This window comes from Aptenodytes forsteri, unplaced genomic scaffold, assembly GCF_000699145.1.
Source record: "Aptenodytes forsteri isolate BGI_AS27 unplaced genomic scaffold, ASM69914v1 Scaffold888, whole genome shotgun sequence".
NCBI classification, from domain to species: domain Eukaryota; kingdom Metazoa; phylum Chordata; class Aves; order Sphenisciformes; family Spheniscidae; genus Aptenodytes; species Aptenodytes forsteri.
The window spans coordinates 138,510-155,844 of record NW_008796057.1 but is presented as its reverse complement, the minus strand read 5'-3'; the positions used below and the strand labels follow the sequence as shown (position 1 = coordinate 155,844).

Genomic DNA, 17,335 nt, shown 5'->3' with positions numbered 1-17,335 from the left:
GCACATTCCCCTTGGAAGAGCTGCTGCTTTCCCCCAGAGGCAGCTGCCCTTCTATGGCAAAGGGGTGCCTGTTGTATGTGCTGTTTAGAAAGTGCTAATGCAGTTAATTATGGTTGATTAATCACCTGGGGATAATTATGACAAATGAGCTCTAATATCAAAGTAGCATTAGATCGAAATGCTGCCATTTCCCAACAAAGCGCATCAACGTCTCACTTGTGGAAATGCAATGTGTCTGTGTGTTTTGCACAACAAACTATGTTTTTCGAAGAGGAAATCCCCTGTCAGTCCCTGAGTCCTATGTGAGATGCGTCCAGTCCTGCTGGTGTGTGTTGCTGTTACCAGCAAGTGCAACGATGTCTTCGCTGCCATCACGAGCAGGAGCATGATACAGTGCTAAAGGCTTAGGAGAGGATTCCTTCCCCCATCCACCAAGGATTTGTTGTCCAGGGATCAGCACCCGGTTTTCCAGGCTGAGTGGCGCGGTGCAAAGTGTGCTTCCTTCATGTGGCTGGGTTAGGATTTGCTGTCATCTGCTCCATGGCCTCTTGGAGCATCCTTCCCACCACTACTCATTCTGGAGAGGTGCAGATGAGAAGCAGCATCTGTGGAGGAGAAGCGGCATCTCAGATTTGCTGTGCAGGCAGCGAATATCCTTGTGCTTCTGTAGAGGAGCAGGTGGCAGCTCCCAGTACTGGGGATGGTGTAAAGGAGGTTGGCAGGTCCCCTTGGTCCCTAGGAACAACAGGACCCACGGTGCTCACCTCTTCTTGAAGCACAGCAGCCCTGTATGGCATGGAAAGAAATCGCCATTAACCCTGCAGGGACTGTGACACACAAGGGCCAGCTCTGATTTAATACCTAGCAGTGAGATAAGTTCATTGCTGGATAACTGAGGAGCACAGAGATCCTGCAGAACAGGAGATGTGCTGTAAGCCCTTCCTTCAACCTTTGCTCTTAGTGCTGCTGGAGCTGGCACTGCATCCTTCCTCCAGGCACAGCCATGAGCTTCCCTGGAGCTGCTAACAGACCCCTCTGGGAGCAGGGCAGCCCCCTTGTGAGTTGAAAAGCCAGGCAGGGTCAGGACAGAGGGCAGTAGGTGTCCCCAGGCAAGTGCTGTAAACACCAGGCAGTGTTCTCTGTATGCAGTGTGGTTCTGTTTCTGCCCAGGTTGAAGCCTCGCAGGATGGTGCAGGACCTTCGTGTGTAACCCCCTGGGCTCCAAGCGGTGCCACCAGGCCTCAGGCCCCTCTGGAGATGAATCTTTGCTGGAATGAAATCAAAAAGAAATCCCACAGCCTTCGGTAAGAGTCCCTGCCTGGGGCAAGCTCCGGGGCTGGCCTGGCCTTCCAGCCTTGCCTGCTGCATGTGCTTGTCAGGAGGTTTTTGAACTTGTTCGCTTGACCAGCCACATGAATTCACAGTGACCTTGGCTCTGTTTCCCCTCTTGGCCACAGACCTCTGAGACTTTCTCCCTAAGCTGAAAAGCATCCCCTCCATTTCCACCCATCCCGCTCTCCTCTCCCTCCCCTCCTTCACTCCTGTTTGCTTTCTGCTGCTTTGTCCTTCCTCTGCCACTGCTGTCTCTGCGGCTTGTCTCTTTTTGCCCCATAGCCTTGCCGCCACCTCCTCTGCGCTTGTCCCTTCGCTGGGAGCCCTCTCCACTGCACGGGGGGAGCATGCCTTCCAGACTGTCAGAGGTTGCAGCTCCACAGCCAGCATGATGGAGAGCTTAACTGGGGCGTGTTAATTGTCTCCTGCCTTAATGCAAGGCTCCTGGAAGCTGTCCAGTCATGTAAATGCTGAGCCAAGTCCCCCGTGCTAGCCAGAGCACAGCCCCAACCCACAGGCAAATGCGGAGCAGCTCTGTCCTCTGCTCCGGGCTCCAGGGTGATGAATAGCCTCAGAGTTTCCGCTCCCCGATGCCTCTGTGCTTCACCCCACCTGGTGGTGCAGCATCTGTGCTGGCTGAGGGTCATGCACAGCCTGTGCTGAGGCATGCTGCCAGTCCTGTGGGTGCCCGGGGGTCACCACCCCAGCCGTGGTGCTGTGCCTCCCCTTCCTGTTCTGCTCTTCTCCTGTCCGTCTGACCACCGTCCTGCTGTGCTTGCTCTCCTGCCAGGGCTCGTCTGGAGGCCTTTTCCGACCACAGTGGGAAGCTGCAGGTGCCTCTCCAGGAGATCATAGACTGGCTTGGGCAGAAGGATGAGGAGCTCTCGGCACAGCTGCCCCTGCGAGGCGATGTCCTCCTGGTGCAGCAAGAAAAGGAGACGCATGCGGTATGTTCCCTCGCACCTCCCCCGCTGCCGTTCACTGCTAAGATGAGCTGCAGGTGGGCAGCCTTGCCTGGGACCCCTGCCTTGTATCACTGCCCATGCCCACAGCCTATGAGTGCACCAGTCCTTGCCCGTCTCCATCTGTGCTTTCCGTGGAAAGGCAGAGCCCCAGTCCCATAGCAAATACCCATGGCACATGACAGGCAGAGCCCATCTGGTTTTAGACAATAAATCTGCATTACAGCCTCAAGTCATCTGCAGGTTGCTGCAGCTGGTAGTGGGCCCCATCACTTCTCTCCTAGTATCCTCCTTATGTCCTAACTCTGCAACAGAGGGAATTGCCTCTCACTGGCCTCTGCTTTTGGGTTCCTGGGGCCTGAGGAGGTCGGTTGGTCTGAAGGCGACCCAGTAGTCAGGACATGAGTGATTCTTGCAGTAGCACATTATCATCATATCTGAAACTGGGGTAAACCCAGACAGACCAGTTTCCTGCTTCCCTGATCAGAGCATTTCCTTCTCGCTGCCAGTGGCTGTTGGGTTTAGTTGTTTTTACCTTGAAAACAAAACTAAACTGTTGCTTACTGTTGCTATCCCTCATCCTTGCTGGAGCTAGCCACTTCCCCAGCACACAAATAGCCAATCCAACAGACAGTACCAGTGGGGGGCTGCAGTTGGAGGGGAGGAGAGGACATCCTAAACCAGCCTGCCTCCGAAGTCTGCCCTGGTGGATATGCTGCTTTGGGGCATCCTGCTGGTTCCCCTCCTTGTTCCTCCAGCAGCTGGACCTGTTGCTGAACAGCTGCTGGAAGGACTGTTTGCATGACCATGCTCTCACTGCATGAGTGAGGAATGTCTCCAAGCAGTGCCTGTGAAAGCATCATCAATAAAGCAGTTCCTCTTGCGCAGCCCTGGCTCAACACACCCTTCTGGGCTCGCTGTTCTGCCTCCCCCCTCCAGCAAAGCTGCAGTCCAGACCTCTGCAGGAGCCACCTTCTTGCAGGTGGTCATTCCTTCCCCGAACTGCAAAAATATTTCTCTGTTAACCTCTCTTTGTATCTCCAGTGAGGTTTGGGCCCTGGAGTGAATAAATCACTGCAGCCTTTGGCAAGGGGGCAGCAGGGGCACAATTCTCCAGCTCAGGCTGCTGTCTCATCTCTGTGCTCTGCTCTCCAGGCTTTCATGGAAGAAGTGAAGTCTCGGGGACCATACATTTACTCTGTCCTGGAGTCAGCACAGGCTTTCCTTTCCCAGCATCCATTTGAGGAATTAGAAGAACCAACGTCAGAAAGCAAAGGTCTGTGGAGCTCCCCCTTCCTTGTTCTCCCATAGCACAGCACAGTGCCTCCTGGGCTGGACCAGAGAGGATGGAGTGGAGGTGGTTGGTGTGGCACAAAGTGGCACGTCAGTGCTCTGCCTTGTGCCATCATGCACCAGGCTGTTTCCAATCCTTTGGCCAAAGGTCAGACCGGCACAGAGCAGTGCTTCTGTCCTGGGCGAAGGCAGAAGCTGCTGGCGCAGCCCATGATGGAGTGCATCTCATGAAACAGCATCAGATGTGCTCTGGGGTAGGTTTTTAAAGGGCAGCAGGGCTTCTGCTTGAGAGGACAGACAGAGAGCAGGCAGAGGTCTGTGGGCAGGCTGGATACCTGGAGGAGCTGGTGCAGAGATGGATACTATTATCGCTTGTTTTCCCTCTCTCTTTCCAGTTTTCCCTAGATTTTTTTATCTCCCTTTTCTGTGCCCTCCCTCCATCTCTTGCCCAATCTCCTCTGGGCTGGGATCTCATTTTTGCTCTCCATTCCCCTTCCGCTTTGCCTTCACAGATGTCTCTCCCCGGCACCGGATCCAAAACATCAGCCGCTTTGTCTGGAAGCAGGCGAACGTGGCCAGTGAGCTGTGGGAGAAGCTCACAGCCCGGTGCGTGGACCAGCACCGTCACATTGAACGGACACTGGAGCAGCTGCTAGAGATTAAAGGGGCCATGGAGGAGCTCAGCATGACACTGGACCAGGCTGAAAGCGTGTGCGAAACCTGGGAACCCATTGGGGACCTCTTCATTGACTCCTTACCAGAGCACATCCAGTCAACCAAGGTACTTCTGGCTCTGAGAAGGCTCCAGCCTTGGCCCCAGAGGTGATGAGATGCTACTTCCCAGGAGAGCAGTGCTGCTCCTCCTGACTGCTCAGTCCAATGCAGCCTTGTTACTTGGGGTCTCAGGGGCCAGGTCCTCCCTCCGACAGTCCCCTAGCTTTGTGAGGGTGGATTTGGCCCGCAGTGTCCTGAGCAATTGGCTGTGCTGAGCACCTTGTCATGGCACAGACCTTACACAGGTACAGTGGCTCAGCATAGATAAGCCATTGTCCGTGTTCCAGTTCTCAGGAGATTTGAGTAATCTCCAGCCTGGCTGGTTTGTTTTGTTTCTTTTTTCCCTATTGAGGTACCCTGTGGGAGGGTTAGTCAGCAGCGTCTTGCCAGCCACTAGCCCACCTTAGCTTGTAGCAGAGGAATCAGATCCAAGTCCTGACTGCTTGCCTGCTTCTTTTCCTTCTTCCCCTGCCCTGTGTCTGTTCCCCCGGGCACGGGACTCCAGCTGTTCAAAGAGGAGCTCTCCCCCATGAAGGATGGGGTGAAAGTGGTCAATGATCTTGCACACCAGCTTGCCATCTCAGATGTCCACCTGTCCATGGAGAACTCCCGTACCCTGGAGCAGATCAATACGCGCTGGAAGCAGCTGCAGGTGGGAAGGAGTCAGGACCAAGCACAGCAAATAAACCACAGACAGGAGGATGCTGGGGAAGGGCTGTCACTGTTGAGCTTCAAGGACAATAAAGTAAGGCTTGGCATAGCAGGGATAGTATAGCTAGTGTTCCTGGAGGAGGATAGCATCAGTTCAGTGTGAGGAAAGTGGCTGGTAAATCTGTAGAGGTCTTGAGCAGGAAAAGGCAGTGGGAAGAACAAAGGATGCTGTCTGAGTAAAAGCAGGATCTGATGGGGGGATCAGTACCAGCTGTGGCTTTGTTGATGCCTGTAAAAATATGGATACAGGTGAGCTGGAGATGTGGCCTGTGCTGCCTCTGCCTGTGGGAGGAGGTGTAGAGGGCTGAGTGGACTGGGGAATGCAAATACCAAGGCAGGTGAGGAAGGAAGAGGACCTGCGTGCTGGGGCATGTCTGAGTCCATCCACAAGCCTTCCTGAATGGGGCTTCAGTCTGAAACGCCTGATGGGCTGCCACTGAATTCTTCTGTCCCATTCTCCAGGCCTCCATAAACGAACGCCTGAAGCAGCTCCAAGATGCCCACCGGGACTTTGGACCAGGCTCCCAGCACTTCCTCTCCTGTACGTAAGCAGGTCCTCCTGGCTTCCTGCCATGAGGCTGCCTCTGCGGAGTGGCTTAGCATGGGCTGTGGCACAGGAGAATGGGGTGCAGAGTCCTGTTGCTCAGCCCAGAGCCCCCAGAGACATGCATGCAGCTAGAAAAGGGCCCAGGCCAGTGCCTGGTGCACAGGAACCAGAGCAGAAGGCATGTCCCAAAGTTAGCATTGTTCTACCTCACCTTGGGGGACCAAGGGTGGGACATGAGTGTGGTTTCCCTTCAGAGCGCAGAGCTGTGACACTCACAGCAACAGCTCCCAGGTGATACTGGGACTGTGCCAGCCTCAGAGACTGGGTGGGCAAGACAACAGATGGCAGAAAAAGGCAGTCCCCCATATCCCGTGTTAGTCATTCAGAGGCCAAAAATGCACACGTTGAGGAGGTTTTCATTCACGTGGTGAGGCAGAGGGATGCTGTTCCTACAGAGCTGAGCTGCTGCTGGCTGACAGCTCTCAGACCTGCAAAGGATGGGCAGCAGGTTGTGCTCCAGAGTCTGGGGTCCATCCTCGTAAATGCTGAGCTCTGCAGGGTCTCCAGATGTCAGTGGGGTTTGTTGGCCTGTGTTTCTCTTCAGACCACGTCCTCCTATCTGAAAGGAAGAGCAACTTTTCCAGTTGCTGGAATTGATAAGCTGCCTATATGATAAGGGAAAATAGCTGAGGGTCATAAAAGGGCTTTCGTCCTCTAGATAACAAATGTAGGGTGGCAGGCAACTGGTATGGGATGCGTCCTCATCTTCCCGAAGTACTGCAGCTGACACACAGAGCTTGAGTAATGGGAACAGCAGATGCTGTGGGTGCCCAAGCCTGGCCATAACAGGCAGTGCTCTGTGTGTGCCCGAATCCCACCTGGTGGGGATTATGTGCCCTGCGCACTGGTGACCACAGCGTTGCCTTGAGCATCATCAAAAGCATCAGGAAGTGTCTCTTCCTGAGTTCTGAGCTCAGCCTCTGACAAGACCAGCAGTCTTGTGCCTCTCTTAGAGGCAGCATCCACTTGCCTGTTCCAACACCCCCAGTTGGTGATTTGGGAAGGCATAGCCTCTTCAGAGGCACCCACCTGCTGGCACAGTCCCGCTGGTGTCTCATCAGAAACAGCATCGACCTGAAGGAGTGTTTGGTGTTGATCTGACATCTGTGTCTCTCTCCTTGCAGCCTCTGTCCAGGTCCCCTGGGAGCGAGCCATTTCCCCTAACAAAGTACCATACTACATCAAGTGAGTGTGCTCCCAACCAAAGCCTGTGGTCTTCTCTGACCCAGTGGGAAACAGGAATTGGGAACCAATTAGGAGCAGGGGGCAGTAAGCAGACTGGTCTGAGCATTGACCTCCAGCGAAGTGTGTTGCCCCCAACCTGGCAGAGCCAGGCTTTCCCTGCCTGCCGAAATGCCCCAGATGAGGGGCGACGCTGACTGGAAGGAGGGTGGGCTGGCAGCAAGTGAGGGCATCCTCCTGTGGGCATCCTCCCTGCTGCTGTGGCTGGGGAGTGTGCTCACTGGGGTGCAGCGGCCCCAGCATCTGCAGGCACTGGGAGACTTGCTCTCAGGGCCGGCCAGGTCCTTTTTTATAATCTCTCATGGCAGCTGCTTAATTCCCAGCTTGACTCTTGGTTTCCTTCTATTTTCCTTCCAGCCACCAGGCCCAGACTACATGCTGGGACCACCCGAAGATGACGGAGTTGTACCAGACGCTGGGTAAGGAGGCTGCCACAAAACCATTCGAGTAGCATCCACCTTTTTGCAGTGTAGGGTGCTATATGAGATTCCCCCAGCCCACCTGCTCCCCTCTGTGGCACAGGGCCCCCCAAAACAATGGGGTGCGAGCCCCTGCCAGGCTCTGCCCCTCCTGCTTCCACATACACTCTGCTTCTGCTGGTGGGGCTGGTGTCTGGGAACTGCAACTGCTGCTTCCTGCCCTGGAGATAAGGATGTTGAGCTGCAGTTTTATTCTTCTTTTCCTGTGTTATTGCAGCGGATTTGAACAACATCAAGTTCTCAGCGTATCGGACGGCTATGAAACTACGACGGGTGCAAAAAGCTCTGCGATGTGAGTGTGGGAAGTATTTCCCTCCTGCTGGGTCTCCCTCGATAAAGGCATTAAACTAACACAAGCTTTTATCAGCACATCAAAGGCAGGAGCCCACCAGGGGACAGGTAGCTGAGGTGAGAAGCGCTAGGAAGATGAGCCTGTGGCTGGAAAGCTGAGCAAACCCACCAGCGAGGTGTCTGTGTCAGCGCCTTTCTTTGCAGGCTTAGGGTGGAAATGCCTCAAGGGCAGGTGTTAGTCAAAGGGATTTGAGAACAAAGTGGTCTAGTTCAGAGTTACAAAGCTGTGGGATCAGGCAGGGGCTCACCCAGGAGCTCCAAGGGAGCCTGGAGAAGCTGTGGATGTAACTGAGAGCAGAAACCAGCCTCGCTGGCAGGAGCAGAGAGGGCTCCACCACTTAAAGAGGAGGAAGGGAGCCGATAAACCTGACTTCTGCACTGTTGGTAAAACTCCAGTTAAAATGAGGATTAATAGCCAGGTGAATATGATGCGATAAGAGTTCAACATGATGCGTGGCTCTCCGAGGGGCAGCTGCTCCTCAGAAACTGCTGAGGAGTTTCTCGGGGGAATCAGCAAGCACACGGATGGGAATCTGATAGATGTGGCAACCTTGGCTGCTGGAGAGCTTTTGGCAAGGCCTCTCTTCTAAGGCTCTATCAAACAGCAGCAGGATGAGGGAAACCCCTCTCCTGAATTAATCGTTCCTGACAGGGAGGAGATGCAGCCAGGCAGCAGTGGGGTCCCAGGCAGACCTGTGCTCCTTGATGTCTCATGAAAGGCCTGGAAGAAGGCAATGAGTGAAAGTGAGAGGAGGTTTGGTACTTGGGGGAGTTGAACCCTGGCTGCAGAGTAGTTTCATGACACTGTAGTGACCAGGCTGTCCCATACCTGGGCACATTCAGGGCTGACATAGTGCAAATGGGGGGAAGCAGCAGTTAGCTTTCGCCACCCTGCAAAGATGTCCATACAGTAGCAGCCGCAGAAACACCAGGCATGGTGAGGAAAAGGGCAGAGAGCAAAGCAGAGCCCTTCCATGTGCTGCTTGTGTATCTTTGGTTGCCCATCTCTTGCATCTCACATGCTGCACTGGCGCTTTCTTCCCAGCCCAGAAATGATGTGGAAGAACGTGAATAAGTGCTTCTTATTCAAGATGTTCTTGAGAAGGGCAAGGAGGCTGCCAAAGCAGCTTCCCCATGATGAGAGGTTTGGTGGAGTGAGTGGCCATGTCAGAAGGAGGCAGTGTGGGACATGTCAGAGCCATGTGCAGTCATGGGCAGTGTGGATGTGAGGGTGAGCAGGAGCGATACTCACTGGCGTGTGAATTGGGGGTCCCCAGTGCAACTGTCAACAGTTTTGACAGGAGAAGGGAGGACTTTTCCACAGAGTGAAGTTACAGTGTGGAAATGGCACATGATCCCCTGGGCACTGAGAACATAAATGGTCTCAGAAATGGAAAGACTTTCAGGAAAGAAAGATTGCTGGCTGCTAAACACGGTAGCACATACAACCTGCAGCCATAGAAATCTGAAAGCAGGGTATCCAGGGTAGCCCATGCTGTCCTAGCCCCATTTTAGGTTTCTGCCTCGACACCCACTGCTGGTCAGAGCTGGAGATAGGACTACTCCACCTCTGGGCAGCTGCTCATAGGGTCTGTGTGGGTCTGTGCCCCCTCACCTCCCCACACCAGCCCCACAGGGACCCAGCACGTGCAGAGGCCGGCTCTGGGCACCTGTGGCTCCGCATAGAGCCTTTCATGGGTAGCATTTTCGTGGCCATGGCTGGCCACAGCAACAGGGAAGGACGGTCACACAGAATGGTGGCTCAAGTTGACTATAGGAGGGTGTTTTGGGAGGGGTTTACAGGTGGCAGAGCAATTCTGGGAGCTGTGCCCATCCTGCCAGCATCTTCCGCACTGCAGTGGGGCCGAGACTGCCCCAGGTCAGGGCAGGGCTGTGCGTCTCCCTCCTCTTGGTTCTCACCTCTCCTGTTTTCCTTTCTGCCTCTGATCCCTCCATCTGTACAGTGGACATGGTGACCCTGGCCACGGCCTTGGAAATCTTCAATGAGCATGACCTGCAGCCCAGCGACCGGGCGATGGATGTGGTGGAGGTCATTCACTGCCTGACTGCCCTCTACGAGAGGCTGGAGGAGGAGCGGGGCATCCTGGTGAATGTGCCGCTCTGTGTGGACATGAGCCTCAACTGGCTTTTGAATGTCTTTGACAGGTACCCGTTCCTCAGTGTCCCCCTGAGCTGTGGGGCTGCTGTGCTTGGAAGGAAACCTCTGTGCTGCTCTTCCAGCTGGCAGTGCTGCAAAAAGGCCCTGGCCGCTAGCGAGGGGGCTGCCTGGTGCGGGCTTGCCTTGCTGACCCCCCTGCATAAAAAAACCTCCAAAACATTTGCAAACCTGTGCAATATCTCACCTTGCAGTGGCCGCAGTGGGAAGATGAGGGCGCTCTCCTTCAAGACGGGCATTGCATGTCTGTGCGGGACAGAGGTCAAGGAGAAGTTTCAGTGTGAGTCCCCTATCTCCGTCCCCTAGGGCCTGGTGTGGCATAACCTGGGGAAAGCAGGAGTGCTTTTGTTTCCTGGCTTAGCCCTTCTTTGCCCAGAAAGAACAGAGCAACAGCTTTCCTGCAGTGACCAATCTGCTTGCATCACCACCCTTCCCTTCCCCCCTCCCCAAGCCTATGCTGCCTAAATTAGGAGGCATTTTTGCAGACTGACTGGTGCTGTGGTGATCTTGCTTGCATGGCACTATAATGAACAGTGCAGAGAAGGCAAACAGAAAACAGTTAATCTAGTGCTTCCCAGAAGGAAGAAACCTGCATGGCTGGGAAGTAGGTTTCAAACAAATTAAAGCAAGCCCCTTTTTTCACTGTGTTTTAACCATGGTGCTCTCTGCGATGGGATACTGCGGAGGGGTTAGCATAGGAAGCACCTAGGGGTTAAATAAAGGGATTGGGCAGATTCATAGAGGACAGGCCAGCTGTGGCTGTTAAAGAAGTGATGTATGTAACCTCTGTCTCAAGAAGACTCTAAACTCCTGGTTATTGGGAGCTGGAAGGATACTGGTAAAGGTTATTTAATCATAGCTCAGTTTTTCTCTCTTATTTGAGCTCCCTGCTGGAGACAGGCAGCGGGGCCCCTGGTCTGATCCACACACAGCTCCCCTGTGCCTGCGTCCTGCCCGGTGTGTTGGGGCATCAGGCATGTCTCTAACAGGGCTGTGTGTCTGTTCTGCCAGCAGATCTCTTCAGCCAAGTGGCAAACGCTGGGGGACTGTGTGACCAGCGGCACCTTGGCGTCCTGCTCCACGAGGCCATCCAGGTCCCACGCCAGCTGGGGGAGGTGGCAGCGTTTGGGGGCAGCAACGTGGAGCCCAGCATCCGCAGCTGCTTCCGCTTTGTGAGTAGGGTGCTGTGGCCTGTGCCATCCCTTTTGCAGCAGCCGTGCCATGGAGAGGCTCCCAGCGTTGGCAAGGAGCTTGCACCGCATCGCAGCTGGGTCCCAGCTCTGAGCAGCCCCTTCCTCTCCCCTCCCCAGAGCAACGGGAAGCCCACCATCGAGGCATCCCAGTTCCTGGAGTGGGCCAACCTGGAGCCGCAGTCCATGGTGTGGCTGGCCGTGCTGCACCGGGTGACCATGGCTGAGCAGGTGAAGCACCAGACCAAGTGCTCTGTCTGCCGGCAGTGCCCCATCAAGGGCTTCAGGTAGGGGTTGTGATATGGGACCTTGGCCCTCAAGGGAAGTGCATGGTGTCCTGCAGGAGGGAGCTGAATTTTCTCTGTGCTGTTGGGGGAACCTAGAGCTCTGCAGCAGCAGTGTTTCAGGCAGGTCAGACCAGGTGCCAGCAGAGGGGAAGGAGCAGGATGCTTTTCTGGGGACTTCAGCCATCAGCACTGTGGGTTCAGTGGGGTGCAAGAGCAACACAGACCACCTCTGTCCCCTGCTGAGCTCTCCTTGGGCTCCAAAATGATGTGGTTTTGCTGATTCTCACTGCCTCCCTATGGCCTCTTGATCTCTTCAGGTATCGGAGCCTGAAGCAATTCAATGTGGATATCTGCCAGGCTTGCTTCCTCACTGGGCGAGCCAGCAAGGGCAACAAGCTGCACTACCCCATCATGGAGTACTACACCCCGGTATGGAGCTGGGCTGGGCTGGGAGGGTCTTGGCTCAGAGCAGGTCCACATCAACGGCAGCAGCCTTGCGATGTTTAGGCTGGTACAGCCCCAGAAGCGGATCCCTTGTATGTTTTTGTTCCACTCCGTATGCTGGATGTTGCCTGTGTCCCTGCTATTCTGGGGCTCATGGTGAGCGGGATGCATGGCATCCACCAATGCCCAGCTTGACTTGTGCCAGGCCCTGTGACAGGCTGACAGAGCTGCTGTGTGCCCTCCTTGCTTCCTCAGTTTTGTCTGCCTCTTCCTCTGTGGAGCTCGTGCTCAGCCTGAAGGGACTACTTTCCTGCGGATCCCCCACTGTGATCCCCCACTTTTCATTAAGCAGCACCTTGGTAATGTTTGTGTCTCTGCAGACCACATCCAGTGAGAACATGAGAGACTTTGCCACAACGCTGAAGAACAAGTTTCGGTCCAAGCAGTACTTCAGCAAGCACCCACAGAGGGGTTACCTGCCCGTCCAGTCTGTGCTCGAGGCTGACTTCTCCGAGACGTGAGTTGGCTGGGCCCCAGGCTGTGCCTTTCAACCCTGCCTGATACATAGGCTCCACGGATGGAAGCAGCATCTCAGCTGTGAGACAGGGCTCCTGTGGGAGGGCTGGAGGGGGCACTTACTTTGGGGCTGATACGGCACCTAGTTCTTGGAGGAGCAGAGATTTCAGTCTCCCTCTCCAGCCTGTCCCTGGCTCTTCTCAGCCCAGGTGAGACCAGGGCAGCCTCTCCAAGCCCTAGCTTTGAGTGAGGACTGCCAAGCCTTGCTGACCAGTGTGCGTCTCTTCCAGACCAGCCTCCTCCCCGATGTTACCACATGCCGACACCCACTCCCGGATCGAGCACTTTGCCAGCAGGTATCACCACTGGGCACTGCTGTCACGGCAGGGCACAGAGCATGATTCCGACAGGTGTGGAGGGGTTTCGGGGCAGACGCATGGTGAGCTCCTGCTGCCCACAGTCCCCTCCACACTTCCCAGCACACTGCCTGGTAGACAGAGACTGGCTACAGCAGCTGAGGCTGCAGTGCCATTGGGAAGAGGCAGCTGCAGGGCCAGGCAAACCTGCCTGCACCACTTTGCTCCTGCCTGGGACATGGCTGATGACACGCAAATTGGCAGCAAACACCATGCATTTGACAGCGGATGTCTTAGTGATGAAGCAGCCTCCATGTACCCTCCTGCTCTTCCCAGCATTAGCTGCTGGTTGGATTCTCACCAGGCAGATCCCTCAATGTCTTGCTCTGCCTGTGTGCTCACCAGTGCTGCTTGCACGCTTCCCGTTGCTGCTGCCTTGTGGTTTGTAACGCCTCTGCCCTCACCACAGGTCCAGGCAGAGTGGGGACCCGAGGAGCACAGGGACCCTGTAGCTCAGGCCCTAGGCTGGAGCTGGTACGCTTTTACCCCTTTCCTTTGCTTATGTGAGAGGAGGCAGAGCCAGCTGCATGGCAGCAGCCCCTTATTCCAGAGACTGCAACCCAGAGCAGGAATGGCTTTTGTTTTCCAAAAAGGCAAAACTCTATAGAGCCTGTAAAGAGGGGCAGATTGGTACAGGCCAGCTGGGAGACCCTGCCAGAGAGGGGTCTTGCAGGGGCTGCCGTAAGAAGGGTGCATTGAGCAGATATTTAGGGTGTCTCTGACCATATCCCAACCTGTTTCTCTTTCCTCCAGGCTTGCAGAGATGGAAAACCAGAACTGTTCCTTCTTCAATGACAGCCTGTCCCCTGATGATAGCCTGTGAGTTCTGCCTCCTTTCCCTCCTCCTCACCTCCTGCTGAGCCAGGGCTCCTGTGGCTCCATCCCTGCCTGGCCAGGGCACAGAAATGCTTTACTTCCCAGTTCCTTTGAGTCTGAGGCTCTTGGGCATCCCCAGCTACCCAGGGGTGCTGAGCTACTTCTGAGCTCTAGACCTGGAGCAGCCAGAACGAACTCCCATATGAAACCACCTCCTTCCAGGCTGTCCTTCCCCAAGGGCACACAAATCACTTGAGACTGATGTTCCTCACTAAGGTATTTCTCCACCTGCTGCAACAGGGATGAGGACCAGTACCTGCTGCGCCATTCCAGCCCCATCACTGACAGAGAGCCTGGGGGCAGCCAGCAGGTTCCGGCAAGCCTCAACATGGATGACAAGGGAGAGCTGGAGCGAATCCTGGCCCACTTAGAAGACGAAAACAGGTAGGGGCATGGGCAACTCTGAAAGTGGGGTTTATAGCCTAAGGGGAAGCCTAAGGCTGGAGAAGCCTGGCAGAGCTCAGAGTGGAGCCAGGGGATAACTGCTAGGGCTGGAGGTGGGGATGGACCTGAGTGGGCTGGTTTGGAGGGAGTCTAGGCGGAGCCCTAAAAACCTTCATGGGAGCACTCGGTGAGGGTGTGCTCTCCAAGGAAGGGAGAAGACTGTTCCCCAAAATGTTCCTGCCCTCATCCCCAGAACCTGTTCCCCTCCTGAACCCCAAACTGGTTGAAGTGAGCCCAGGGCACTGCTGTCTCTCTTGTCGCTGAGCCCCTCACAAACAGTGGTGGTGCTACTCTGGACTACACGAGATGAGGCTCTGGGCAGGGCAGCTTGGCTCAGGAGGAGGTTATGCTTTCCCTGCCCTTGTTCTCAGCCTCTTAGGAAGCAGTTACATGTCTTTTTGTAAACCACCCAAGTGGGGAAGAGCTGCAGGCAGGCCACCCTGCGGTGCAGGGCCAAAGTCCAGGAGCATGCTGGTCCTCAAGCTTCACGTGTGGCAAAGCCTCCAGGGGTGTTTTGTCTCTAAGTCATGGGCTGTCCCCAGTGCACAGCGGTCAGGTGTTTCCAGCAGTCTCTAGAAAGGAGGGTGGTGATGCTGACCTAAGCTATCTTGCAGGATCCTCCAGGGAGAGCTGAGACGTTTGAAATGGCAGCATGATGAGGCGGTGGAGTCTCCAACCTTGGCTACAGGCTCCCCTGAATCAGTGCAAGACCCACATAATGATGAGCTCCTGGCAGAAGCACGAATCCTTCGGCAGCACAAGAGCCGCCTAGAGACCCGCATGCAGATCCTAGAGGACCACAACAAGCAGCTGGAGTCCCAGCTGCACCGGCTGAGGGAGCTGCTGCTGCAGGTACTCTCAGGGCAAGGATCTGGGGAAGCCCATCCTTGGGGTGGGCTGTGCCATAACAGAGCTGGGGCAGTGGCAGAAAGTGATAGTCAGAAGGGGGGGAGGACAAGGACAGAGGATCATGACAAGCCCCCTTCTCTCCCCAGCCTCCAGTAGAGTCAGATGGCAACGGTTCAGCAGCCTCTTCCTTGGCTTCATCTCCATATCAGTCTGAAGGCAGCCAGACAAAGGAGAAAGAGCACAACACCCCTGACACCGAAGCTGCAGGTGAGGATTGGGGTTGGGCTGAGCTCTCTGCCCTGCTCCCTTGGTTCAATGCTGCAGGAAGCTGCCTGTGCCCTGCCATCCTGCAGAGATGCTGGCTGGCGAGACGGATGCCCAGAGAGCCTACTCACCCACGCTGCCCTCTTTCCTGCTGCAGACGAGGTGGAAATCAAAACCCAGGAAGTCAGCGTGTGCCTGGAAGACATCATGGAGAAGCTGCGGAGCGCCTTCCCCAACTCTCGAGGTACTCGAGTGAAATCCCCCTCTCTGGCCTCTTACTGCTCCCTCAGATGAGGTTTTCCCCATGGAGCGCTGCCCCGATCCCAGCTTCCCTGCGACAGCTGATCCCCCACAGCGCCTACAGCCAAGAGCTACGCTGACGTGGTGCTGCTGGGACAGGTGTGTGGCCTGGGCACAGAGAGGTTGAGGAGGAGGTTTCACATCTGCAAGGAGAGGCAATCAGAGCTGCCAAGAGTATGGACCAAGTAGATTCCCCCAGATGAGCTGCAAGGCAGCCTCCTGCCCTGCTCGGGACCCTGCACCCTGGGGGGCTCCCCACTGTGAACATGGACAGACCTGCCAGCATCGAGTTTGCAGTGATCACCTTGAGCCACCTCCACACTTTGTCCCTGTCCAGACCACTCTCCAGGAGAGGTCGAGGCCCCAGTTACCTGGCAAGATGGAAGCAATGCTGCAAGCTCTCCTAGATGCTCATGGATGGCTCTTCCCAGAAGGGAGGAGGACTGGGGGATGCATGTGTGGACGGCGCTCCACTCGCCCAGTGGGGTTTGGTGTTGGTCTTTCTGCTGTCCCTCTGTGCTCCAGCCTGGGAGCAGCACTTGGTCCCTCGCCCAGGCTGCCCATGCATGTGCTGCGGGGAGACATTGCTTGGTGCCAGCACTAACACGAGGTGGGGGAGAGCTTCCCTCTCTGCCCACACAGACCCTTGCCCACTTTCTGCCATCCCTGAGCAGGATCCTCCTGGCTCTGCAGCAGCCCCGTTCTAACCAGGTGGCTCTGGGTCCTATTTTCCTGACTTCTCCATTTCTCTTTCAGGTATGACCTCCCTTATCTAACACCTCCTGTGAGCCAGAGGCTTTTTCTAACCAGCTACCTGGCTGCTTTCCTCCCCTTCCTCTCCCTGCCATGTTCCCTGTGCTGCAACAGACCTCGCACAGACTCCTTCTGAGCCGGTTGCGCAGGATGCTTGCCAGCTCCAGAAGACCTCAGGGGAACATAGGTCATGCAGGAGTGGGACTGTGGGCTCCCCAGGAGACTGGTTCAGTCACTCAGCCACAGTGTCCAAGCCTGGGTGGAAAGGTTCAGAAGAAAGAACAGAAGCCTTGAAAGCTGCCTGTCTCCCCCTGTGCTTGCGGGCTGCTACCTTTGACCGCAGCCCTTGGGGGATGCAGAGCTCAGCATCCTGCTACTCTTCAGTTGTGCCCAGGGGCACCAAAACACTCCTGGAGCCACCCAGTTTTTAAAAGAACTTTTTCTAACAGCATCCAGCTGCCAGCCTTACGGATTGAACTCTCTCTGCCACCCAGGGCTCCACAGCCAGGCAGGCATATACTGTCTGGTGGGGAGAGTCTGCAAGGTTTATGGGGTAGGGTTGAGTCCATGTTAGAGCTTCAGCCCAGCTAGTAGCCTTATCTTGAGAGGGTCTTTATAACAGAGCCTTATCATTTAATTTGCATATATTTCTATATATTATATATATATTCTGTACTTAAATACTCTCATGGACTCACTCCATTAAATTCTAATACTGTAAGTGCAGCTGCCCTTCACTTTCAGTCCAGCCCAACATCTGCTCCCACAGGGACCAGCACCTTCCTCGTTGCTGGTGCTGCCTTGGAGCAGGGCTGCTGTGAGGGCAGCTCAGCAGAGGGCTGGACCAACAGCAGGTACTGCATCCCGGCTGGTTTCCTGGGGAGCTGTGCCTTTGCCGTGGCACAGAGAGCCTGTCCTGCCTGGACTCGGCTCCATCCCTGGGGAGCCTCAGCTCCTGCAGCTGCCCATCCCCGTGGCACTGTGGGAAGGGGTTTCTCCAGCCATAGCTCCAGCCCTGGGGCCACCGGGATGTTGAGCTGTGATGCAGAAGCATAGCGGTGTGGACAGG

The 17,335-nt window shown here is 55.5% G+C and overlaps 1 protein-coding gene across 2 annotated transcripts; it reads left to right on the top strand.

Annotated features, from left to right (window-relative positions):
* Positions 1–1,242: 1,242 nt before the first annotated feature.
* DRP2 (dystrophin related protein 2) lies at positions 1,243–16,289 on the top strand. 2 transcript variants are annotated; one of them, XM_019473932.1, is made up of 22 exons: positions 1,243–1,304; positions 2,123–2,279; positions 3,450–3,570; positions 4,100–4,368; positions 4,867–5,013; positions 5,535–5,613; positions 6,804–6,864; positions 7,279–7,340; positions 7,618–7,692; positions 9,716–9,917; positions 10,122–10,207; positions 10,942–11,099; positions 11,238–11,404; positions 11,722–11,833; positions 12,229–12,365; positions 12,655–12,720; positions 13,534–13,599; positions 13,897–14,040; positions 14,715–14,952; positions 15,096–15,216; positions 15,371–15,457; positions 16,270–16,289. In XM_019473932.1, the coding sequence occupies exons 1-22, from the start codon at positions 1,258–1,260 to the stop codon at positions 16,287–16,289; spliced, it is 2,622 nt and encodes an 873-aa protein (XP_019329477.1). In that variant the 5' UTR covers positions 1,243–1,257. The 2 variants fall into 2 exon arrangements, with proteins under 2 accessions (XP_019329477.1, XP_009284571.1); XM_009286296.2 differs by lacking the exon at positions 16,270–16,289 and having other exon boundaries at positions 15,371–15,507.
* The last annotated feature ends 1,046 nt before the right edge of the window (positions 16,290–17,335 follow it).

Excerpts from the sequence above, each read along its gene's own strand:
- DRP2 (XM_009286296.2), top strand. The coding sequence starts at position 1,258 with ATGAATCTTTGCTGGAATGAAATCAAAAAGAAATCCCACAGCCTTCG. Across the intron at positions 5,614-6,803 it reads CTCCCAGCACTTCCTCTCCT|CCTCTGTCCAGGTCCCCTGG; the intron begins GTACGTAAGCAG and ends CTCTCCTTGCAG. Across the intron at positions 14,953-15,095 it reads TGAGGGAGCTGCTGCTGCAG|CCTCCAGTAGAGTCAGATGG; the intron begins GTACTCTCAGGG and ends TTCTCTCCCCAG.